This window comes from Dermacentor albipictus, chromosome 1, assembly GCF_038994185.2.
Source record: "Dermacentor albipictus isolate Rhodes 1998 colony chromosome 1, USDA_Dalb.pri_finalv2, whole genome shotgun sequence".
In the NCBI taxonomy this organism is placed as follows: domain Eukaryota; kingdom Metazoa; phylum Arthropoda; class Arachnida; order Ixodida; family Ixodidae; genus Dermacentor; species Dermacentor albipictus.
Genome location: NC_091821.1, coordinates 371,165,990 through 371,191,783, shown reverse-complemented (window position 1 = coordinate 371,191,783; position 25,794 = coordinate 371,165,990). Strand labels below are relative to the sequence as shown.

Genomic DNA, 25,794 nt, shown 5'->3' with positions numbered 1-25,794 from the left:
CTCGCGGTGTGGTCTTCGGCGCGCACTCAAGACTGGCGACGACGTGCTGACATCGTCCCGCTCCGGAGGATACCTTTCGAGGACGCGCCAGGTGGGTTGGTGTGAAGCGATGCTACCTCGACGTCGTGTTTGCATGTTATGTCAGCAGCTTCCCCGCTTACCTGAAAAAGCGTCGGTACGAGTGCGATCCCCGAAGGAAGTGAAGGTGACGTTTTTTACCTAATGTTTTCGTTTACGTATTGTGCAAGACTGGGATACCAATAGCGTAGATTGGTGATAGTTCAAGAATGCATTCCTAATTGACAGAAGCGAAACCTGGCCTACGGCAGTTGGAATATTAATTGCAAGTTACAGATACGGAGGAGTGGAAGACGACAGCGTAGCTGTGAAATATACAATCATCAGGTGGGTTTACATTAAAGACAGATAATGTCTAATCGTTTTAGAAGCTTTGCCCTCTAAATATTTCTCTTTGTGTGCTACTGTTGCAGCATTATTTGAACGAGCGTATAGGGATTGTGAAACGACACTTTTCAAATTTATTTGGCCCCAAAAAGAAATCTAATTCCCTAAGTTTTATCTACTCGATATTGGACTTAAGTTAGCCAACGCTAATATTCCAGCTTACATGACTCGTAGCAATAACAAGGACTCTACGGTTTAAACGAAGGCACAGCTTTCAATGAGAATTAAATAAAAGTTTTCCACCATGCCTGTAGACCGGACGAGCGAGGAGATGCCTGCTCCAATCATTCTAAATGGAACAAACGGGTGCTTAGGGACATTTCGAATTATTCATGCCAGGCGGGACCATTGAAGAGACAGGTTTTTGCAAAACGGCACCCGCATTATTCTTTAGAAGTCTGAAAATATATCAGTTTGTAAGCTATGAGCCTACAGCAGCGATGAAAGCAGTGGACGTTTCGAGAGATATGTCACTGCTGACTGATCGCTCTCGACTGTCGATTCCGCTAGCCACTTCCAATATCAGTTTTTGCGGTGAAAGCTTTGTAGTAAACACGACAAATCGAATAACTCTTGCCAAACAGTTGCGCTTACGGAGCACTGACCGAAAACTCGCACTCCCTTCTTGAAACGGTTCGGGGATAAATTTGCTCCTTGCCGCGAGCAGACAAGCGGCTGCGACGTAATCTTGACAGGCATCGGCCGGGGAACTGCCGTCCAATGCTCCAGTGATTTTCTTCACGCTTGGAAGGTCGCGACAAACCACTTTCTCGAGATGTGGGGACAACTCTCCAGTGGGTGGGTTTCCTCGTTTCCAAGAGCCTAACTTGTGATTGTATCTTGGAAAAAGGAATTAATTAGAAGAGAAACGCGAAATCACTGTTTTTGGAGAGAAAACGAAAGCTCATTGTTTTTCCTGAGGGTAACGTATTCTACTGCGACAACTTAGAAATGTTGCCACGGTGCTTTAGGGGATCTCATACTGAGTTTACGAAATGCACCCTCATCTTTTAGGTAACACAATAGCAATCATGCGAAAAAAAACACGATTTTACCCCTTAACCAACCTATGCCCCACAACTAGCGAGTCTGCGATGTATGTATGTATGTATGTATGTATGTATGTATGTATGTATGTATGTATGTATGTATGTATGTATGTATGTATGTATGTATGTATGTATGTATGTATGTATGTATGTATGTATGTATGTATGTATGTATGTATGTATGTATGTATGTATGTATGTATGTATGTATGTATGTATGTATGTATGTATGTATGTATGTATGTATGTATGTATGTATGTTATGGCAACATTAAAACAAATTGCACCTGTCCAGCACATTGACACATCATTGACACATAGTCGAATGATGGCCAGTGAACTACCATGTTTTGTGTGAACTGACTAATATAAATGCACAATTATTTTAAACCTAGAGGCTAACTAGGGCACACGTCCATAAGCTTACAAGTTTTTTTAAGAAGAAGAGGATGGCTTGAAGAGGTCAAGATAATGGAGCACAACATCCACTTAAATAACAAGGTTGTACGTCCTTGTCACCAAATGCCCTACCAAATAGGCTGCCTGACTAAAGGTGTCGGGAAAATGAGGTCTGTAGTAGTAGGGCATTTGCACGGCCATGACGTGCACTTCTTTTAAAATAAAAGGCGCGTTCAAATTTGCATCTGCGTTACAATCGTAACTAATTCAACTCACAACCAAAGTTAAACCGAACCTTACTAAATAGAAGAAGAAGAAAAAGGAAAAGCTCAATGCCAGGTAGCTAGCCACACTGCCACCGAATGAGCCGTATGAAAACAGAGACGCTCGGCCACATCGTAAGGTGGGTCCATGGCGCATGGATCGACCTGCCGCTGACGATGGATTGCGTGAGCCTCCAGAAGTGTAGCATTTCTAATGCATTAAATGTAACTGAAGATAACTTTCTGTGGTCGGTAGACAGTGAACAGGAGGAGTCTCTGGACTCCGATAGCCACTAGCCGCTAAGATTCAGCTGTGTGCGTGTCTGTGTGCGTTTATATGTTCCATAATATTGTTTCAACATGGTACGCGTCGACTCCGGTTTCCTTACTCTATGTGCGCGGTAGAATCGACATCAAGTTATTTTTATGGATATTTTGGCAGCAATATAACTACGCGTTACAATCGGTGGCGCGGTAGAATCGTGTAAATACGGTATTCGTCTATCAGTATGGGCTCACCTTTCCCATCCTTAATAGAGAAACAAAACTTTGCGAAACATAGCCACAGCTGGTTGGATAAAATCGCGTTTTCAATGCATGTTGGAATGGCGGTGCAATAATAAGCATTAATACATGATAAGCATAAATTAACACTAAAAACAATCACGTACAGCCCCCATATAACAAAAACTCACCACACCCCTTCCAATACAAATCTGTTCGCTGTACTGGAATGAATAGCGACAAGGGAGCCCTTCTCACTAGTATGCACATAAAATAATGTACTGCCGTTTAAGAAGTCACAACATAGAAATTGAACAGACGAAGTGAATCCTCATTTTTTGCATAAATAAAAAGGTAACACGTAAAGATTCTTTAAACAGAAAAGGACTATGTTCAGTCCCATAATATACGAATAATGCAGCGGGTAAGGGAGCCAGGCCAAGAAACAGAAAAACGTCGCAATAAACAAAACGTGAAGAAGTTTTATTCTTGAAGGCAGTTCCACTTAAGAAAAATAAATAGATGAAAAAAATAAGGAAGCGACAGCACACGTGGGGCGTGGACGACTGGGATGATATGATTTACACAGGAACGATATTTCCTTTGGAGGCAATAAAATATATGAAAAATTGACGCATGCGTCGCTACACTTATTGATCCTTGAAGCCTTACGATATCAAATATTCACGTTCATTACTTGCGGAGGTGACTCAGTGGTCATGGCGTTCTGTCATTAAGCGCAAGCTCGCTGGTGAGATTGCCAGCCGGGGCGGCCACATTTCGATGGGGCAAATTGCAAGAATGCTCGTGCAGATTGCATTTAGGTGCGTGCGCGTTAAAGGGAAGCTGGAGAGTCTGTCGAATTCAATAAGACGCTCATATACGGATGCGGGAGCCTTATAAACCATGTAGGTAAAATTTGGTTTTTTTTTTCAATTAGGAGCGACGTAATCGTCGGTTGAAATTGCGCTGTAGCTCCGCCCCCCGTTGAGTGAGCGAGCGGAGCGGATACCGGAAACCGCGGTGTTGTGACGTCAACTCCACTGCTTTGCTCCTTCGCAGCGTCCGCGACCGTGCCTGACAGCGCTTGTTTCTGCGTGCGTGCCATCGTAATCTGCTTCGATCGACCCTGCATTCCTTTGTTGGTGCGTCTGCGTGTATGTAGAGTGGTAGTCAACGTGCGTGGTAGTCAACGTGAGTGGTAATCCACGTGAGTGGTAGTCAACGTGAGTGTAAGTCAACAAATGAAGGTCACTACACGTACTGCATGAACCGGGAAGCTTTTCACGTGTTTAAACTGTCTTTGTAGATTGCCGACAGCATTGGACAGCGCGCAAATGCCGACGATCGCATCCCCGCTTACGTTCCACGAGGAGGCATGCAGGAACACAACACTACAGTTGTTTGACCGGAAACGAGCTCACTAGATTGGCGAAAGATCGACGAGATCCCTAGATCGCTTTGCAAAAAACATACTGACCAAAGAGCATTTACAACACGAGGAGATCCTAAGACTTTGCTTTCGTTCGCGTCGAAAGCACTGCTCGCACCAGCATCGTTTGCTTCTTCGAGAGGCCGGCTCTTCGCAATCGGCTCGTACATGTAGGGAGTAACCCCGAACTCCTCAGAAAAAACGCAGTCTCTCTAAATTGTCCATTACCGTCTCAGAAAAACAGCACCAAACTACCTGGCATCGCGCTTCATGTGTAGCGGCAGCGGTCGGTTACTAGAGTTGACGTCACGAGGCGCACCGACCAATCACAGGCGGAAACGAGACGCGCGAGCTGGGCGTGTCCGCTGCTGCACTTTTCGTCGAAATAAAATATATTTGCGCTTTCTTTCGCTCAATTTCGATACGATATTCGAATTCGGAGGGTTGAAAACCATTATGTACAGATGTTCACTCATTTTTTCTGGAAAACCTTTCAGCTTCCCTTTAAAGAATCCCAGCTGGTCATAATTTACACCTAAGCTCCTCACTATACAGCATCTCTGGTAGGCCCAGTTTCTTTTTTTAGTATTGAGCCCAATAAATAAATTAATTAATTAATGAAATACTGTTCGTTATGGTCATTTAATACAGTGGATCACTGTTTAAACAGTGGTTCATAGCCACGTTCAGTGCAAGGCCGGGGCAGGTGGCTATCTCTTGCTTGCTTACAGGTGTTATTGAGTGTTCACGTATACGGTCATTCAAGTCCTGCGCATTGCGTCGTTTTCATGTTCAATCATAGATCATCCCGCCCAAATATGTGTGCTTCTACGGAATGAAATAATAAGGCTGATTGAGGTGGGAGAAGGGGGGTGAGGGCCATGCCGTTGTGGTCTCCCTCATCCCCGCCACTGTCTTGGCAGCGACGCTTGCGCGGTCCGTGCGGTTGGAAGGTTAGAAGGTTTTAACTGAAGCGAGTTACCCGCGCTGGATTGGGCTGCGAAAATTCAGTGGCGACTTAGCGGTGAATGCTAGAGAAATCTGTCAGACTTTACGTCACACTTGTTTGAAATCCCGGATCCATGATTTAAGCCGGGTTAACAACATTGCAAAGTGTTGTTCAGACGTTCACTCGACACATGTCTTGCCCCTTTCCGAGGATCGAAGGGCGACTGACGGCGGTCCAGAGCAGACCACTACTGTCAGTTGTACTAATATATCATAAGAAGCCAACAAACATTTACACCAAGGACAACATAGGAAAAATTACTTCCACTTACTAAATGAATTAAACAAATAAATTAATGGAGCTGAAAGCGGATTGGTAGAGCATCGCACGCGTAATGCCAAGACGTGGGATTGTTCCCCACCTGCGGCAAGCTGTTCTTTCATCCACTTTCATTTCCATTATTTGTAATTTATTTAATTCATTTAGTAAGTACAAGTAATTTTCCCTATGTTGTCCTCGGTGTCAATGTTTGTTGGCTTCATATGATTAGCTTAATAAATACCGGACCCCTCGGTTAACACCCGTTCTTCTCGTTTATATATATATATATATATAATTAGTACACGCTCTTACAAGCTCTCCCATCTCCTCTCTACCTCTAACAACCAGCTTCCCACACTTCATTCAGTCTTTTTTAGTTTGACACTCCTAATGCTAACGCACTAGAACGATGGCACTACGAAACCAAATGGACGGTCCGCTCATTCGGCTCTACAAAGGAGCCGGCAGCATTCTGCCTTTCGGTGTTGACGTGAGCGTATATAGTGCGTACGCACGCTAGTGTTCCTTGTTGAGTTGCCGTAAGAACTCAAGTTCGGGTCAGTAGGTTAAAAATGGAGGAAGAAATAGCAGATGCCTAGTTCGCATCCAGACACGCGAGATAAATGTGGTCCAGAAGGGTCCGCATGGGGTGTCGACTGCTTGGAGCAGCTCGCCAACCACTCTTACAATTTTGCTGATCCGTCGGAAGCAGAAAGGTAAGCAACACTGTCCTGCATGGCATCGTGGCTTCTGCTGTCGTGTAAATCGACTTCGTTCATGACATCTTGTTGTTGTTCACATGTTGACGTCTCTTGATTAGACTGGAATAAATTTTACTGCAATATTTAGGGTGCAATAATTTCATGCTGCGGTTGCTGATGTGGACAGGGTGTAATGATTATGTCTTGGGAACATTATGTGGCGCCCTCCCGCCAGCGACAGCATGCTGGGATACCACGTGAAAGTTACTGGCAAAGAAAGAGAAACGAATCTCGGTACACCTGTAACCATGTCATTCGTTGGGACGCTGTAATCGCGGTGAGCGTTCGCTCACTGAGTGAAGGCATTCTTTACAACGAATCTGCTAGTGCGAATATAGACGCACCCGAAAACGTTACGTCCGTGTTTTCACGGTGTCATCAAAGAACCAGGTTCCGTATTCACACAAAGTTCTTGCGCTAAAGATGTTCGTGTCAGCCAATAGGGATACAGGACATATTAGCGAAGGCGATCAGCCAGTGAAAAACAGCACTTACGGATGAAAAGCTTTGTGAATTTGGCCCCAGATTATTCACCGAGCTTATAGTTAATGAAAATATTAAAACGTTAGGGGTGGCGTGCGCAGGCAAATGTGAATATTGGGGATTGATAAGAAGCTAAGTAGAAATTGCTAAACCTTTGTTTCCTGTAGAATAGTAAGCTGTTGGGTTAGCTGGGTCGATACACCTCGTTTACTGCCTCTGTGAAGGCCTCTAATGAAACCCATACAAGGGTCTCCCCTGCCCTGGGAGAACAAGAAGCTGCAGCAGTTTTATTTCTATAGAGAACGAAAGCCATGTTACGTGAGATGCATACCGATAGTTCAGAGTAGGTAAGTAACGCGGTGTTTAGGTTCTTGGTCCTTCGTTCTTAACGCGAGTCATGTCTTATGAAGATGACGGCGTCTTTAATTGTATGATGGCAATCATGTTGGTGTGCTTTGTAATGTTGCGGCGTCACCACGTTTAAAAGTCTAGGAGAATGAGGTACTAAGCGTCATCGCATCCTTGTATTCAGGGCCCGCCTTGTCACACGGAAGCGGATATGGCGCCCTGTCTCCAAGAACCTTCCGATCAGGGCGTCTAGGTTTAGATTCATCATCATAAAAAACAATCCCAAACCATGATAATCGAAACAAGCTCAAGCGAGACCAAACGAAGCAAACCAAACAAGCACGCGTGAGAGCTGACGCGAGAGGGTTCGGCTGAGTCTACATACGAGTACGCATTGAGCGATCGGGCGGGTTCGCATGACACCAGTTACCCATAGAGTTTCTCACTATAACACCTAGAGGGTAATCAGGCGCCACCGTCTATGGGAGTTTCTTAAGGGGGCACCGTGCCGTCATGGGAATGACGGTATATGTGTCTGCGAGGCTCGTGTTGGCTGGTGTTGTAAGAGGCTTCGTCTAAAACGTGGATATGGCTACGCAAATAACGCGTTCTCAAAGTAAAATCTTCATAAAATGTTTCTATTCACGCATATTACGTTTTTACTCACCCACGATGCATGACCAAGCGAAGAAAAGCAAGAACAGACGACCAACTGTTTCAAAGCGAGCGCGAACCTTGTCGTCTGTTCTCCAACTTTAGCGGCCCGCTGATACCTTTTACGTAACATGTAGTCGTACACATAACAAGTTCTCATAGCTAAACAAAACATGTTTTCGCGTAGTAATAAAGCTAAAGCAGCTTTTCCCGTGCTATTCTAGTAGAAAATGAATTATTGTGACAGACGGAACGGTACTTGCCAAGCGCGTCTTCAAGGTGTCCTGTCTCTACGAGAACGATGCCAATCCGAATCCACAATATACCGGCATTCCCATGCGTACCACAGCGCAGCAGCGCCAGATTTCCGTTTAGGTAATGTAGTGAGAAACTCTATGCAGTTACCAAAGCGCACGTCACTGAACGGGCTGTCTCATTCGTATCCGCTGTTCGCGTCCTTTCATCTCTCGCTCCGCGTTCCCTCTCATCTTTCGCTGTGCTCGTTCCCTCCGTTACGCCTTCGAAGCCGACGCTCGCCGCAGGAACAGGCGCCTAAGAGCGGAGCTTGAAAGAAGTACCTAAGTATTTAGTTCATGGAATAATCTTCAATGGCAGACTTAAATTTGGATCAATTAAGAACGCTGGCGACAGAGGTGGATGATTCCATTCTTTGGTTTTATTCGGAATAAAGAAATCAGACGACGAATTAAAGGGACAAAAATGGACGTCAACTTTATTGTGGTTAGTACTACATGGCACATAAGTCGGCTAAGAAGTTCATTTTTCAGGTGTGTAATTACGAAATGTGTTGTGAAACAAAGGTAACTGGACATTTTCCCGCGAAAAGAAAGTTTTTTTTTTTGTGCTTGGAAATCCACCATTCGAAGGTCATGCACGCCGTATATATAGTGGGAGACTTCGGATCACTTTGGACCACCTGGGTTTTTAACATGCATCCAATGCACGGTATGCGGGCGTTTTTGCATTTCGCCCCCGTCGGAATGGGGTCGCCGTGGCCGGGATCCGATCCCGCGACCTCGTGCTTAGCAGCGCAACCACTAACCAGCGCAAACACTAAGCCACAACGATGGATGAAGAGAGGCTGGGAAGCTGCAAAGTCAGTTTGATTATTGCAAACGTGAAAAAAATTTCACTGACGATTACGGTACTCCCTAATACGAATTTCGAGCGCAGCTGCTTAGGTGTTTTGAATCCTCGATATATTAATGCAAATAATTTGATTCTGAAGCACAAGGTGCTCTCGGCGGTGGCGCTGAGCCTCTGCTCGGGCAGCTCGTTTAGCAGCAGACTAAGCATTTCCACCGGTTGTGTCGCTCATTGTTCAGAAAGAAAGCCGAATTGACTTTAGCGCTCCAAGTATCGGCATTAATGCCTGAACCACATTTCGGTTTTGGGCGAGTGCGTTTCGAACGCTAGCTGACACGCGTTGCGCAAGATGCGCTGGTCGGCGCGACATTTTCTTGCTTCTACTGCTTAACAGTGCACGGTCTTCGTGCGAAATCGTTTCATTAGCTAAAAATGACTGCGAACGATCTTTACAAACCTCCATCATATATGTTCCCCATGCAATTTCAGAAAGTAGACTCAAAACGCCTTGTGAAATGAGGAAATGTTTATTTTGCTCTATATAAATGCTCGTTCCGGGTTTATGCCGCATTCATCCAACATTGTGGCACGAGGTAAGCAGTAGTAGTTCCCGTACGAAGCTCCAGTGCACGACGTTAGCTTAAACAAGTAAATTACAAGCGTGTGTCATTTTCGTGTTAACACCTTATAGGAATAATGCGTGCGGAGGCGAAACACGCAAAAGGGGTGAATAGGCGGCACTGCAAACAAAAGCAATTCGCTTTACATACACGGCATAGAATATATCCGGCTCATCACAAACAATATTGTGCATAATATATCGTGAAAACACACTTCCATTTCCCTGTTCCCGAGCTTTACTTCCTGCAATTTAAGAGCACAAATGCACGGGTGACTGCGCGTATCCAAAATAAAACGTGGCTTCAACCAAACCGATAGTGCACTACGTATATACAGAGGCCACAACACCGGCTCTAAACCAGACCATGCTAGACGCTCGCAGGATTCCTTCTACTCGCACCGAAGACAAATACGTGGGTGCAAAGCCTGTTTTCAGTCATTCCGAAGACAGAATTTTCGAGTTGCAAGTTTCTGGTGTTTGAGCTCCTTGGTGTGATCTTGCTCGCGTTCTGCCGGCGCAAGCAACACACTCAGCTGTTATCACTTGTCGCGCTTTCGACGAGCGCGAGTACCGAAAGACGGTATATATTGTTGCGGGGCCATAAAAAGCGTCACAAACTTGTCCCACTAGGATACAGTATACGCCAGACTAACCTTGTCACCCCGGCCGAACTGGTTTTCGCTGCGTCATGACAGGCGCCGCGAGCGTGCCTCAAAATATTCCCGAAATGTTACGAAATTACAATAACGCTTGGGGTCAGAGAAAGCGTCACGAACTTGTCACAGTAAGATTCAGTACGCGCGAAAAGACTGCGCAACAGGACCGAGCTGTTTTTCGCTAACTGCGCCACAATGCCAGGCGCGGAGAGCGTGCCTCAAAAGTACCCCAAAGAGTAATGAATTACAATAACGCTCGGAGTCACAGAAAGCGTCACAAACCTTTCCCAGTAAGAATCAGTAGACGCGAAAGTGCGTCACATGGCAGAGCTGCTTTTCGCTCACTGGGTCACAACGCGAGTCGCGGCGAGCGTGCCTAAAGTCTCTCGAGAAGTAACGAAATTACATCAATGCTTTGGGTCAGAGAAAGCATCACGAACTTGTCCCATTAAGGTTCTGTACACGCGAAACTAACTGCGTCACAGGGCCAAATTGCTTTTCGCTAACTGCGTTAACACCAAGCGCGAAGAGAGGGCCCAAAAACTAACGAAGTTATTTAGAATAGTGTAGGATTCACAGAAAGCGCCGCAAACATCTCCCAGTACGAATCATTAACACAAGTTAACTGTGCCTGGACGGCTGAGCTGTTTTTCGCTAACTGCGTCGCAAGTCTATAAGGCTCCGTGTCGTAAGCTTAATTGCTTGAAAGGCGTCGCCGACTGTCAAACAAACTTTCTCACCTTGCCGTAGTACAATACTGCAGTGGCGCCGTGTCTAAGTACAGAAGGAACGCGAAAATACGCCGGGAGCCCAACAAACCAGCCTAAATCCACCCCCCCCCCCCTTTAAAATAAAGAAAGAACGGGTCGACGAACAAGCCAACGCTCACATGCGCAGCCAGCCTCGCTCGTTTCAGCGGCGTGTCTGACGAATGACGCAAGGTCGATCCAAATAGGTTGCGAAGCTTCGGGCGAAAAGGGGTTCAGTACAGATGGTCACCGACATCAGCATGGGGGGTTATGGGAGCAGTGATTGAAGCGCGACTATGTTTGGAGGGAACAAACATTGGGAAAGAAAAACGCGTTTTTTAATTCAAACTAGACACAGTTAGATTAATTCAACGAAAATAAAATTCCTAGACAATTTTATACATTCTTGACAAGTTAAGAAAATACAAGTTTAATTTTATTATTATTAATAAATGCATTTCTTTTAAGCGCCCATCGCTACAGGGGGCGTTGACGCCACTATCACTCGCAATGCAACGCACGTCTTGAAATGGGCAGAAAGGCGCACTCGTATCACCTGTCGAAATACGCCCCCCTCACAGTTTGTGCTTTCTTGCTTGTCAAAGTTTGTCTGAATTTGGTGACGTGGGTAGCTTCATCGCTTCTTAATCTGTTCAGTCAAATGTAGTGAGTTACGACCGCCAAAGGAGAAAAGCGGGGAGTGCGCTTTTGAGCGCACTCCCCGCTTGCGCAAAGGAGAAAAGTGCGCAAAGGAGAAAAGCGGGGAGCAAGCGCGCCGCCTTCCGTCGCGTGCAATACATCGGGGGGAGTGGACGGAATGGGGGCGGAATCTAGGATTCTGTGAATCTATGATTGTGCAACATGTTTATTTGCCTTGTTTGACGCATTATATACAGTTACTTCTTCTTACATACATAGACTCATTGGAGACTTATACGCATACTTAAATATCTTGTTGCGAGGTTTTGTGTATACATGCAGTGAACTTTGTTTCCAGTGAAACTTTTCTGTCCTTTATCAAGCCGTATTTTCGCATTTACATATCCCATTGTATCTTTGCATTTCTAATGTACGAGGGCGAGTCAAATGAAAGTGAGCCTACCCTAACCACGCAATAATGGTTCGGTTCATTATCTGCGAGGCATGCGCGCAGGAGAACGGCATGTCTCATTTACAAAAGTGACACGCAGGTGTGAAGATGAATGTTCTTTAATGCTCTCATACACTGCGTTGAATATGGTTGCGTCACATAATGGACACTTCAAAAGTTGAACAGCTCGGTGTCGCGAAGTTTTTGACAGCTGAAGGTGTTTCCAAAACAAAATTAATCACCATGTGACGGCGGTGTACGTGGAACACTGCATTTCATTGAACACTGTGAAGCGTTGGAGAAAACGGTTCAAAGGACGTTGCAAAGACATTCCAAGACCGGGCCAAAACCATCGTACAATCACCCCCCACACAATTTCAAAGGTTCATGAGCTGCTGAAACAAGAACGGAGGATAAGCATCGATGAACTGGCAGACCGTCTGAACATCAGTCATGGTTCGGTTCACGCCATAATTCATGAGCTTCTCGGTTATCGGCTCTTTGGTGCACAATGGATCCCCAAGATTTTTATCCATCGCGAGAAGACGGAGAAGTTTCGCGCTGCCTTGACTCATCTGATCGGGTATCACAATGAGTATGATGACTTCTTGTTTGCAACTGTGATCGGGTACGAACCTTGGTGCCACTACTACGAGCCTGAAACACGACGGCAAAGCTTACAGTGGAGACATTCGAATTTACCACGCCCAAAGAACGTAAAGGCCATCATTTCCGCTGGAAAGGTGTTGTTGACTTTTTTTTTTCGATCGACAGGGTCCATTACTGATAGAATTTGCTAAATCTTGAGAGGCTATCAATTGTTTCCGATATTGTGAAACGCCAGAACGGCAGGGTGTCGCAATCAAGAACGAACAACGTGGAAAATTGACGAATGGGGTCATCTTGTTCCACGACAATGACTGTCCCCACGTCGCTTATGTGGTTAATACAAAACTGGAAAAGTTCAAGTGGGAAACGCTGCAACATCCGCCATACAGCTCAGACCTGTCACCTTGCGACTTCTACATTTTGGGGCAACCGAAAAAACAGCTCAAGGGAACTAGATACAGACTTTTTGAAGCAGCAACCCAAGGAGTCTTATAAGACGCGAATCACGCAACTCGTTAGTCAATAGGACAAATGTCTAAATTCTCATGAAGACTACTTTTAAATAAAGTACCCCGTTGTTGGCTCATTCATTTGACTTGCCCTCATATATCTTGCAGAACTCCTGCTTTTTATACGTGCAATCTGTCGCGACTATAACTTCGGTGCAATTACTCACGATACACGACAAGGGAGAGCTACTCCTGCGTAATACATTGGAACAAACGACAGCGTCATTGAGATTTTTCACTGGCCATTGCATATATACAAGAATGTAAGCACGGTTCTTGAATGACAAAGTTTCATTAACATATTTGTCCTCAACTTGTTCAGTTCATTGCCTTTTATTTTTCATATCAGCGGCATGCACTGCTTTCCTGGTTTCGAACTGATATAGTTCTAAAGCTCGTGTGATATTTTCTTGACTTAGTAAATAGACAAAAAACATGGAAGCATTGACGTCAGTTATGTTGGGCACACTTTTTGGCACATACGAGTATAATATTTTATGAAAAAATCCATATTTTACTTGTATTTACAGTGCGTAGCTTTCAAGAATTCGTTTGCAGTATCTTTGGCAATGACAATGCAGTTATTTTTCATGTATTTGATCCCTCGATAAATTGTTTAAGAGGAAGCTTTAGCTCGGGCCCAATCCGACACGGCCTATTCAAATACATGTAAAACGCAGAAACGCTTTTCCGAGATAATCCTGCTAATCGCTTTTATTGAAATTGGTTGCATTTGAGAGAGAAAGTTAAATCCTAGTGTCTGTTGGAAACAGAACTTCGATTGAGGGCCTGAATTTTGTTTAAAATATTTTGGAAAATTCGAAAGTTTGAAAAAATAGAAGCACGACGTTTACAAACTAATAGCTATGCATAAAGAACAGATATTGTGGTTCTGTAAACGGCATTTATTATAACATTCGAAGCGGACAAGTTTGCTGTGTCAATTTGTATCTTACGTGAATTGGTTACGTTGTGTACAAGGATTCTGCAAAAGCCGTATTTCCACAGTACTAAATTTTTTTGAGATTCATGTGTAACATATCTATTTTGTCCGCTGTAGATTTACTATTAGATGCAATTCACAGAATTGTGATATCATTTTTCATTGTTGAGTCACGGAGTTTTAAACTTGATAGTTTCGTTGTCAGAAAATTTTCAATTTTGGCCAATTTTTAATAAATAATTGACCACCTAAATGAAAAATTCGAAGCCAGTAGTCACTAGAATTAAACAAATTCTTTTAAATGCAACAAACTTCCTCAAATTTGGTGAAGTGGTTGTAGGGAAAAAGGAATTCGCCTTCTACATGTACTTAAATAGGAGCACCCGAGCTAAAGCTTCCTCTTAAGGAGGAAGCTGAGCTGCAACGTGCAGCTACACACACACACACACACACACACACACACACACACACACACACACACACACACACACACACACACACACACACACACACACACACACACACACACACACACACACACACACACACACACATATATATATATATATATATATATATATATATATATATATATATATATATATATATATATATATATATATATATTGGGCCATTGGCGTAGCCCCCCCCGAACAAAATTTCTGGCTACGCCACTGGCTCCTATGGAAGCTTCGCTACCAGGTACATTTACCTTGAATGACGCATGCATGCATCTGGCGCGTCATTGGCCTGTCAAGGTATATGTAAACTGGTAGCGAAGCTTCCATAGAAGCCCACATGGGGACAAAATTGGTCCTGTTGTAACCGTCTCCATCTACGTATTTTGAGGACAACTAACAGCAAGCGAAAAGAAAGTGACGTCACAAATGGAAATGCCAGTGACGTGTCAGATGCGCGAATGTTTGAATTTCTTTAGCGTCCGGCATTACGGCCGCTACGACATCAGTTGTCTTTCTTTTGAGGCTGAGGCACGCTTGCGACTCGCCTCAGTTGAAACGCGAGCGTGTCCTTTATCAATTAGGAGTAGCTTATGTCTTGATGTGAACTCAATTAGCGTGTTATCGACGGCTATTGCTCCAGTAGCTTCCTTAGTATGGTTAGCGAATAAGATGGAAATAAATGACACTGCCAAAGAGCTTTCAAAATCAATGTCACTTTTATTCGTCTTGAATAATGCAACCAATATATAACTGACCGAACAAAACATGTTTCAGTTATGAAAAGTACTATGGCCAGCACACAGTCGTAAGGCATAGCAACATATCCGAATCCTTTTCAGAAAATCATTCGCAATTCCTTTGGACACCATGTATTCATGTCGAACAATTATGAGACAGCATTGCCCCACATTATCATTTAGAAAACATGCCACTTAATAATTTTGCTGCCCGGCCGACATTCAGAGTCTCTGTTATACGGAAAGTAAACGAACATAGCGTGACGGTTTTTTGTGGGGCGTTCTGCTCCCTCCTCCCCAGCGGCGCTGCGCGTTCGCTTTCATCTTTCGCTGTGCCCGTTCGACCGGTTACGCCGACGCACGCCCCAGGAATGGGCGCCTCAGAGCTGCGTCCCAAAAGCATTTCTTTAGATACCCATGTAAAATGCTGAAGCCGGCATCTGCATGTACAGTTGCGTGCAATATGAGCCGCAACGTGGCGCGCGTGCTGAAAAGGGCCTCAAGACTGAACGGTGGCGCCTACATATACGAAAACTTGGTGTAATAAATACCAGTACTTGTAAGAGTGTTTAGTCCTCCAGTTATTCGTATGCTGGCGCCGCCGTACGGTCATGGTGTCATTTTGAACGTGGGCAGCGTGTTGCAGCTCACATTGCACGCGACTGTACGTGGGGAAAGTAGCAGGCTTCCCATGCTCCCTGCTACAAAGAGCGCTTTTCTTAGCGTAAATATAGAAGGAAGGAAGGAAAAAGTGGAGAAGGAAGGCAGGGAGGTTAACCAGTTTCGCTTAACCGGTTGGCTACCCTACACATGGGAGCGGGATGGGGGAGATGAAAGATGGGAGGAGAGAGAGAGAGAGAGAGCACATAACACAGCGAACACATCGTCAGTTACAGTCCGTCACTCTTGCGCAGTACGCGATATCACTGTCACAGCCGCTTGTCCAAGCCCGTATCCTTCAAAAACCGAAGTAGTCCCTTCGTCGCCTTCAGCTGCGATGTCTTCTGTCGGCGATGTGTGAGAATGGTTGTAACTGACAATGGTCTATTGTCCAGGTGCGCTAGAACAGATGCCATGGACTGTCTCTGAACATTATATTCAGGACAGTCGCACAGAATGTGTTCCAGCGTCTCCTCGCAAAGACAGACATTGCAGAGAGCGTTATCGGCCATTCCAATGCGAAACGAGTAGGATTTCGTGAAGGCCACCCCTAGCCATAAGCGATAAAGCAGGGTGGCCTCACTTCGGCGGAGTCCAGTTGGCATACAGAGACGCATCAATGAGGGCAGGTCGTGTTGATGATTGCTGCGGTTGGTCTGGCTGCTTGGTGTGCACCATAGAGAGAGCGTGATCTCCCGTGCAAGCACTTGAAGTCTGCTGGCTGTGTCGGACCGCGAATGTGGTATGGCCTCTTCCTGTGTGTCTTCAAGAGCTGTCCGAGCGGCTTTATCAGCGTCTTCATTTCCTATGACGCCGCAGTGACTTGGCAGCCACTGAAACGTCACGTGATGTCCTTTCTCATGTGATGTATGAAGCAGGCATCTAATATCGAGCACGAGCTGTTCGAATGGCCCGCGACGCAGAGCTGATAGCACAGATTGGAGGGCTGCCTTTGAGTCACTGAAAATTGACCATTGTCGAGGTGGTTCGCGATTGACGAAACTAAGAGCAGCGCGAAGAGCAGCTAGTTCCGCAGATGTAGATGTCGTTGGATGGTCAGTCCTAAAGCTGATGGTAATACCTCTTGCTGGGACGACCACAGCACCGGACGAACACTGGATGTTTGTGGAACCATCTGTATAAATATGTGCACTCTCCGCGTGCCTCTCGTGCAGTAGAAGCAGAGACAGTTGTTTGAGCACAGGCGACGACAGCTCAGACTTTTTCCCAATTCCTGGTACGCTGAGATGGACTGTGGGGCTGACAAGGCACCAAGGGGGTATCGGTGGCTTAGATGGAGCGGTGAAGCCCGAGGGAAGTTTGTCGTTGTACTTGGCGATAGTTTTCGAGAATGATGCTTGGTGCCTGTCTGAAGGTAGTGTTGCAAGGTGGTGATAGGGGGCACGTGCAAAATGTCTTATATGCGTTCTCAGGGCTTCCACCGTGATGTGAGTTTGCATTGGATGGTCCCGAGCAATCGCAATAGTTGCCTCAGTTGACGTGCATCTGGGCAAACCAAGACAAACTCTGAGTGCTTGAGCTTGTGCTGCCTGCAGAACACGAATATTTGTCTTGCAGGTGTTGGTCAGTACAGGTAGACTGTATCTTAAGAAACCGAGGAAGAGAGCTCTGTAGAGTCTCAGCATTGCGTCTACTGACATCCCCCACGTCTTTCCTGTCAAGTATTTAAACAACTGGGAGGTTGCTGTCAGGCGCCGTTTCATGTAGGCCACATGTGGGCTCCAACTGAGGTCTCGGTCGATAATTACGCCAAGAAATCTGTGGGTTCTGACATAGGAAATGGTCCGCCCATTGATTGAGATGACATAAGGCGTCATTGGTCTGCGCGTAAATGCTACTAGGGCGCATTTTTCTGGCGATATGCTCAGACCTTGTTCACACAAGTAGCTCGCTGTCAAAGTAGCCGCTCTTTGAAGCCGTGCACGTACCTGAGGACGTGTGACTGCCGAAGTCCAGACACAGATGTCATCTGCGTATAATGAAATTTTGGTGGTAGTTGGCAAGTGTTCAGCAAGCCCAATAAGAGCGAGGTTGAATAGCGTCGGGCTAAGAGCACCGCCTTGAGGAACGCCCCTGCTGGTATAGCGTCGCGTAGTTGGGCCATCGTCGGTTAACACATAGAATGATCTTGCAGAAAGGTAACTTGCGATCCACAAAAATACTCGACCACCTAGGCCAACCGTCACAAGAGCGTCGAGAATTGCCTCATGTAATACGTTATCGTATGCCCCTTTCACATCTAAGAATAAAGCTGCAGATAAACGTTTACGGGACCTTTCGTGCTGGACATAAGAAACGAGATCAACTACATTGAATGGTACCTTGAATACTACAAGATTTATCCGAATTCCATGGCTGGTTTCCGACGTGACCGCGTAAATATAGAAGTGCCGCTGGTACATTGCGTGGTACGCTGGCATGTTGATGCTGCATGCTGAATTTTATGTTCAACTCGCGGTATTCTAAACGCACCTCAGTGCTGCGTTTCATCAGTTGCGACGACGCATTGGTGCAGATCAAATCATCGCAAATTTTCCTTGAAAGCTGACGGGGTAATGTGACTAAACCACTTCCATGCATGAAAACATTGACGAGTAGCGCAAGAAAGATGGGCCAAGAAAGACAGAAGTACACAGGACGGGCGCAAAAGAAGTCCTACTGGCCAAGCTTTTCAGTTATGAACCAACTGACCCAAACAAAAGTTTTATTGCACTGCCACACAGTTCGGCACGCATCTGACTTGATATACAGGATGAATACCTCACGTTATAACTTGTGAGATCACTTGAAAAAAGATTAAAGGCAATTTGGAAGTTAAATGTAGAAGGAGTCTGAGGACGATGTGGCTTGTTTTGAAGACAATGTCTTTTTTTTATTAATATATAGTATTTAGGAGATGTCGCCTTTAATTGGCGCCTGCTACACCTTTTCACATAAGGATAAAAGAAAATAAATCCCAACAAAAATACTGAAACCATAACAACACAAATTCCGGTAGCATAAGTGCACTAATGCCGCACGATAACTGAAGGACAACTCCAAATCACGAAAACACAAAGTACAGTCACGTAAGTATACTAATGCCAGACTAAAACTGAAAGTCAACTAAGAAACACAGCAACACGAAGTCCAGTCATATATGTGCACTAAAGTAAACACGTAGTCCGGTCACTTAGCTAGACTGAAATAAGTGCACATGACAATTATCACTGATTAAATTCTCACGGAGTTACCGAAAAACGAGGCATCGGATCGGCCAAAGTCGGCTAAAAGAATAAGATTGAATGCGCTTATCCCCTTCAAACACTCTACTCAGTACTTTCCGAGATCTTCTTTGGCGACTTCACACGGATTTGACGTACGTAGGATCCGGGAATTAATCTGACCTTTGGTTAAGAAACGACCCTTTTGCGTCTGAAGCGTCGCAGCGAGCCGCAAAAGATATCAAAATGTAGCTCTCAACAAGACAAGAAGCGGTACTTGTCGCAAAGTAGGTAAAATAATGGTGCGGCATAATTAGCGCCAATATAATAGGAAATTGGCAGCCTTGCATAATAGACTGCACTATTTCCGTGATCAGCGCACCTGGCCTTTTGTCGGCGCGAAAGAAGACAGAACGTCGACGCAAGGGTGCGTAAAAAAATGTAAAGGAAAAACTTCACATAGTAACATAATGGAAGGTCCGAAAAAACTGTAAGGTGCGAGAATTAAACGAAGAAAACAATGTAAATAATGTGCAAACGTATTATGCAATTCTGCAACATTGCAACATCTTTAATGCCCCCCCCCCCCCTCCCCCCAATTTCAGTGCATATAAATGTATATACCATGTGCAGTACGTCGACCTTCTCTTCGTTCGTGTCGACTTTCGTCAGCATGTCCCTTTCCCTACTGAATAAGATTATCGCTATGTATAAAACTATTTTTAAAATTATTTTCCATAGGAATCTATAGAAGTATTGGCCTTATGCAACAGTCTATAAGCTTGAGAGTTAATCAGCACAATGGTAATAAGGTTTTCCAATATTTGGAAACCGTTATTGCACAGTGGAAAATTTCTAGTACCAGTGCTAAGGAGCTACGATTTGTATGTGCATTGTTGAACTTTTCTGCTGCATGAATGACATGTTTCATTTCAGTCGTTCATCAATAACAGTAAATTATTTCACTAATTAATTGAAATGTTGACCTCGCATGAATAAAATATATCGAGCACGCTGAGATATAGTATATATGTAGCGCTACAGTATACTGCACATAATTTTTCTATTGCTCACATTATGGACACCTTTTACGTCTTTGTCCGTTAAAATAGGGGTGGTATTTAATGCTTCAGAATAATGACAATAAATCTTAGTTCAGAAAGCGGCACCGGAAAGAAAGAGATATTACGTGGTTCTTAAAGCAATGAATTGGCTCGCTGAATTCCGAACGGCATTTATGCCTAATGTAAGCAAATATTTAGTGTGTAATTAGGCATTCGTGTTGATTGCCTTTTCCCGGGCGTCTTAGCAATGAATGTCCCTCTCACTGTGGCCTTTCCTACTTGATTATCCTTAATGCACAAAGTAAAACATCGCAAAGCAGTGCGAATGTGGACCAGTAAAGCCTCGGACGAAGACCGAACCTATTTTACACCCAGCACTTTTCATTACCAAGATCTCAGCACAGTGATGCGAATCCGTTCTCCATATCAATGAATTCACTAGGATATCCGAGAAACCAGCGAGCACTTCAGTCGAGACATAACACCCTCACAACATTGACGGTTGATCAGTGAATCCGTTGGATTATTCAATCGACACGCTGCGCTGCATGCTTTCATATTCCTCATTACTAATTCAGTGCAGACCAGAGTGGGCGCAAAAGTACGAATCTCACAGTCAGGGGTAGGCAAAGCACATCGGCCGCCCTTGCAAAGCGGCCTTCATTTCAGTCATCCTCATCTTTCCTTGCTCATGAAATAAAGAATGAAGTGTTCATATAATTTGGGAAAATTAGTAGGCGTTAGGCTAGTGTTCGTAGATGCTGTGTCGACGGAAGCTAGCATCCGCGCTTGATTTCGCTCTTTTATTCTGTTGCCTTTGCACGCAATAAGAGCTTGCTATGTGCACATCTCTATGTTCCTATACGTGTGCGCACTAATCCACAGGGACACAAAACACGGCCTGCTATTCCTGGCTCCGCATCGGTGAGGAGAAAATTGGTAAGCGAGGTAAGTGATGGAGCTTCGTTCTCTTGCTTTCGCAGTTACGGGATGCTTCGAGCGAGGAGTGGCCGACAGCACCTGGTGCTGTCCTTGCTGATTCTCGCCTTAGTGGCGGGAAACGTACACGGCTGGGCCACGCTGAAGAAGATTCTCATGGCGCGATTACTTAGCGGGCCTCGAGTGATTGCCGTACCTATTCCCGTACCCACGGGTCACCACCACCACCCACCTCCGAGGCCACCGCCGCACTATCACCACCACCACTTGCCGCCGCCACCACCGCCGCCAGCCCCACCAATGCTCCCAGTAGCTTTGCCGTAAGTGCTGGAGACCATGAGCATAAAATTTATTTATTGCCACAAGGTTCACCGAAACCATGACGGGAAGTAAGTTTGTTAAACGTGCTGAAATGTCCAAATTGTAAAACCAAAAATTCAGATCAATATGCGCAATAAGGCTGCGCTAAATAGCGAGCTGACATTTCTAACGGTAAGGTGTCAGTGAACAAGTACGCACTGCCCTGTAGACGCCACTACCTTACAGAAAATGTTGAACACACACCGCAAAGTTAGGCAGCACATAGTACGCGAATGACACCACGTGTGCTGATAATTTATCCTAAGAGCAAGTATACAGGGATCCGATTATCGAGTGCGTGCGAAGCTGGTGACAAATTACCGGGTGCTAACGGCCCGATTAAAAGGTACCGCAGTTGTAACACTTTTTACATAATTATAATTTAAAGATTACAGTACATATATAACCGCATGATAGAAAAACATACTACAGATAAAGACGTCGTAATGCCTCACCATTTATTTTTATTTTTATTTTGAAGTCATGACACCAGGAGACGTAGCGATCATTGAGAATTATTGTTAAATGTGCCTCTTCAGTGTTAGAATAGTTAAGAGGAAGAGTTCTGCAAAAACGTCCCCAAAATATCACCGACAGAGGTTTAACATTTAGCAAGAAGTACAATTTGTCTGAGGTTTAAATTGCTCTTTATTTGCAGAAATGTTTTAGGTTTACCTGACTAGCGTAATACATATCCCCACAAAAATATTGTCAAGAAAGTCAAAGTCAATGCCAATAGGGGCTACTGAAAGTGTGCCGGGATTCATTACGCCTAACAGTGAAAACGCTATGAACAGATTTCCTTTCTTTTTTCTTCGTTACATTACAGCATTCACCATTACCACTACCCACCGACGAACGTATGGGACACGCCCATTCCCAAGTCTCCAGGCGTCACCGAAATCACCGATCTCTCCCACCTGCACGCCCTGTTCGACGCACCCGCAGAGCCACCAGCAAAGCTGACCCAAGAGCACGCGAGTGGTGTCGACGTCATAGACTTCAGTGCGGCCGCCGAAGCCTTAGCTTCGGCCAGTGCCGACAAGTCTTCCAAGGCGTCATCGACTCAGAGCTTGCCGACATATTCGGAGCGCGTGGCGACCAAGCGTCCCAGCTATAACCCTTACAGAAGCACGACCTACTACTCGGCTGAGACTCCCAACAAGTACTACACTTCCTCCGCTTCTTCTCCTTACGCGAGCAAGTCCTACGCGACCATCGACTACGATAGTTATGCTACCAAAGCGCTGTCCAAATCTACTCGTTATCCTTACGGACCGAGATACCTGGATGAGGCCGACTACCCTGCTAACATGGCCGCCTTGAGACAATTCATGAAGGACCATCACATAAAGTCCCTAGATCCCACGTGGAGTCGACAACCAACGTCTTACCCTCAGACAGAGTCCTCAAAGTGGCCCTCCGTGGAGGCATCGTCATTGAGTAAAGCAGCAGCCGACTACACCACGTCTCCACACAGGGGCTACGGCTGGATGCCGTACCCGACGCATTCCTACAACAAAGCCTATCCTACGCATTCGTACGACAAAGTGTATCCAACGCATTATTATGACAAGTCATATCCCACGCTTTCCTACGACAAATCATATCCTACACACTCGTATGACAGAGCCTATCCTACGCACTCTAACGATAAAGCGGACCCTACGCATTCCTACGACAAAGCGTATCCTACGCATTCCTACGGCAAGAAAGGGGAAGACAAAAATAGCGCGACAAAACAGTACGAATCCACCGACCCTTTCGACTGGGCTCAGTACGTTGCTTCGGCGTACAAAGCCGCGAGCGAGAAGGCATCGAGCCAGTCTTCTGCTGCGGCTAGGTACGACGCGGCGTCTCAGGGCGGTGACAATTACGCAGAGACCTCGTCGACGACCACAACTGAGCCATCGCTGGGGTCTCCGAAATATCAAGGAAATGAGAAGCAAGGAAGTCCTTCTACGTTGGCGTCGGTGACTTCGACGACTTCGAAGACTCCAACCGAGCTGCAAGCGCCAGACCCTCCTGCAACTACAACTTTGTCTTCGGGAAGCCCGAGATCAAATAAGAAAAATTAATGCCTACCAAAAGACTATGGAAGGAGTGAAATGAGTAAAGAATAATGCTACCGCCAAGCAGCCACGATGTGTCCAGGTGCAGTTCGAAAGAATTTACTGTTTGGAATGTCTTCTTTGATAAAGAGCTCAGAGTGAGTCGATGGAAGAGTGCGGGGTTGGTTTGTGACTTGCAGGGACCGTACGCAATTACTGACGGGTCAGATACGCGCCGACGAATGCATGGTGTTAAGTCACAGGTTGCAAGTATTGCGACTTTGAAGTCTCGTAGTACGTCTGAATGAACCAAAGCCGCGAGCGGCAGCTCCTTTGTTATTTTATAAACCATTATATTTTATGGCGCGTAAGTTATACCCGTACGTTTTCTCAATAGAACTTTCAGGACTGTTTTCGTGTACACTGTTATTTGTATTGCAGCTGGCCCGACGCATATTTTGTTTTTCTTATGGGTGCTGTGTCTTTTTTCTTTATGTGAGTGTTGTGTGCGCTGCTTTGACACTTGAACGCAGTAATTTAGGCTCTCCTGCAAGTACATCTTTAATATAAACGCTCCAAGAAACCATGGGTTTACATTGTTGATCGAACCACACATGCTTTAGAAAAGTTTTCCCATTTCCTTTTGTTATCTCCAAAATAGGGTGCGTAAGTCAGCGTATCAACCTGCGTAACAGACGCCCTCCTGAAATATCACGAACTATTCGAACAAAAAAAACATGTATTTAAATGTTACCCGGTATTAGGTCCAATCTGCTCATCCAAAAAATATGAAGAGTGTTGTCTTCGCCGGAAACGGACAACAGAATGTCGGCCTATGCGGTCGCCACACCCGAAGCCAGTCAAGTCGCTGTTGAACCACTTATTACGTTCGAGAGGCCTATTAAACTTCGATACTTCCGGGCGTTCCCCACTTTCTCCTTTTCTTTTTTTTTCATGCATTTGCTTTCTTTCTTTCTCATTCTTTTCGTTCTTTCACCATTTTCCCCTAGCGTAGGGCAGCTAACCAGAAGCTACTCTTCCGCTATACCTTGGAAATATCTAGCAGTACCCGTTGTCATATGTAGGGAGCTCTTGTATATTTACCAGAACGTTTCATACCAGTCCAGTCAGCGCAAAACACTTTAAAGCGTAATAGATCGCAGAAACAATAAACGGGATGGGCGTGCGTTGTAAGTGGAAGCAGAAAACACCGAAAACAAAGGGGTCAGGCCTTCGTCTCTTACTTTTTTCCCTCCCTTACCACATTGTCTGTTCTTGTCTTGGATATATGAGGGACAAATAAGAGGTGAAGTTCAGTTGGTAGAGCCCGTATGCTTGCCCCCTTCGTGTTTGATCCTGCCCTTTCAGATCCAGGCCACACATCGTTCAGCACAAATTCTTGCGCAATATCTTGGTAGTCAGGTCACAATCATTAGACGAGTATATGCGCGGTGCATAAGTGTGCAATGACAGGTGCAGACGTATACGTTTTTGTTTTTGTTTTTTTATGGCCCAAGCTCCTTTTTCCACCAGCCCAAGTACTGTCATTACGCGGTATAAATGAATGATCTGTTTATCATCATTTTCTTTCCAGGCTTCATTTTTATACCGATTTCGTCTCAATAAACACACATGTGTCGTGCGGAAGGTGCTGTGCTGTCTTTATTTCAAGCAAGATATGCTGGAATGTTCTCTCTGTGGAAGAGGCAAAATCTAGAGCCAGTCCCTAAGCAAAAAATTGTATTCGTTGGTTAAAATTTCGAATCAATGGATGCCTTTGGTCAGTGGCGACATCTGAAAAGGGACGCGAAATAAAACTTGTAGTAGAAGATATGCTTAGTACACAAAAAAGAAACAAGAAAAAGAACGAACGAGCGGAATCAACACGTAATGACGGAAAGAAAACAAGAAACGAGTTACTTCCGTACAGGTACCACACGGCTTCAGACAATTTTAGAAATATTGGGAAGCTGGCTGACATCTAGACGGCTTTCTCCGTTTCCGTAAGGCAGTCCAGTTTGAGCGAACATGTAGGCGTGATTCCTTAAGGACAACGTGCGAACAGAGAAAAGCCACAGCTGGTTTTTCGCCTGTGCTGATAGTGCCGTTTAATCGAGCTCTCCGTTTTGTGGTAGAAAAACACTGGGGATAGGCGATGCTAACCACTATTTTACAAGTACAAAAATAGTACACAAGAACGCAGATGAATACACACCACTGATTGCGAAAGCCAGAAAGATTCCGACGTTCGGAAACACTTGTCACCAAACCAGCCGTCGCCCACTTCTATAATGAATGGCAATTGTTTGAAAAGCACAATGATCTTTATGTTGACGCGATGTCTGTTGATGCAATGGATGTTACTGTATATATGTAATGTACTGT

General features: G+C 45.1%; 2 protein-coding genes across 3 annotated transcripts in view; one reads left to right on the top strand and one right to left on the bottom strand.

Annotated features, from left to right (window-relative positions):
• On the top strand, positions 1–24,930 carry LOC135904117 (uncharacterized). 2 transcript variants are annotated; one of them, XM_065434735.1, is made up of 3 exons: positions 1–91; positions 21,043–21,318; positions 22,188–24,930. In XM_065434735.1, the coding sequence occupies exons 2-3, from the start codon at positions 21,050–21,052 to the stop codon at positions 23,434–23,436; spliced, it is 1,518 nt and encodes a 505-aa protein (XP_065290807.1). In that variant the 5' UTR covers positions 1–91; positions 21,043–21,049; the 3' UTR covers positions 23,437–24,930. The 2 variants fall into 2 exon arrangements, with proteins under 2 accessions (XP_065290807.1, XP_070392263.1); XM_070536162.1 differs by lacking the exon at positions 1–91 and adding an exon at positions 116–205.
• A 157-nt stretch (positions 24,931–25,087) lies between these two features.
• LOC135904118 (uncharacterized) overlaps positions 25,088–25,794 on the bottom strand; it is a 34,671-nt gene continuing 33,964 nt past the window's right edge. Inside the window, exon 6 of the mRNA XM_065434739.2 lies at positions 25,088–25,203. Coding sequence (XP_065290811.1) covers positions 25,174–25,203 — 30 coding nt within the window. The 3' untranslated portion in view covers positions 25,088–25,173. The remainder of the gene's footprint in view (positions 25,204–25,794) is intronic.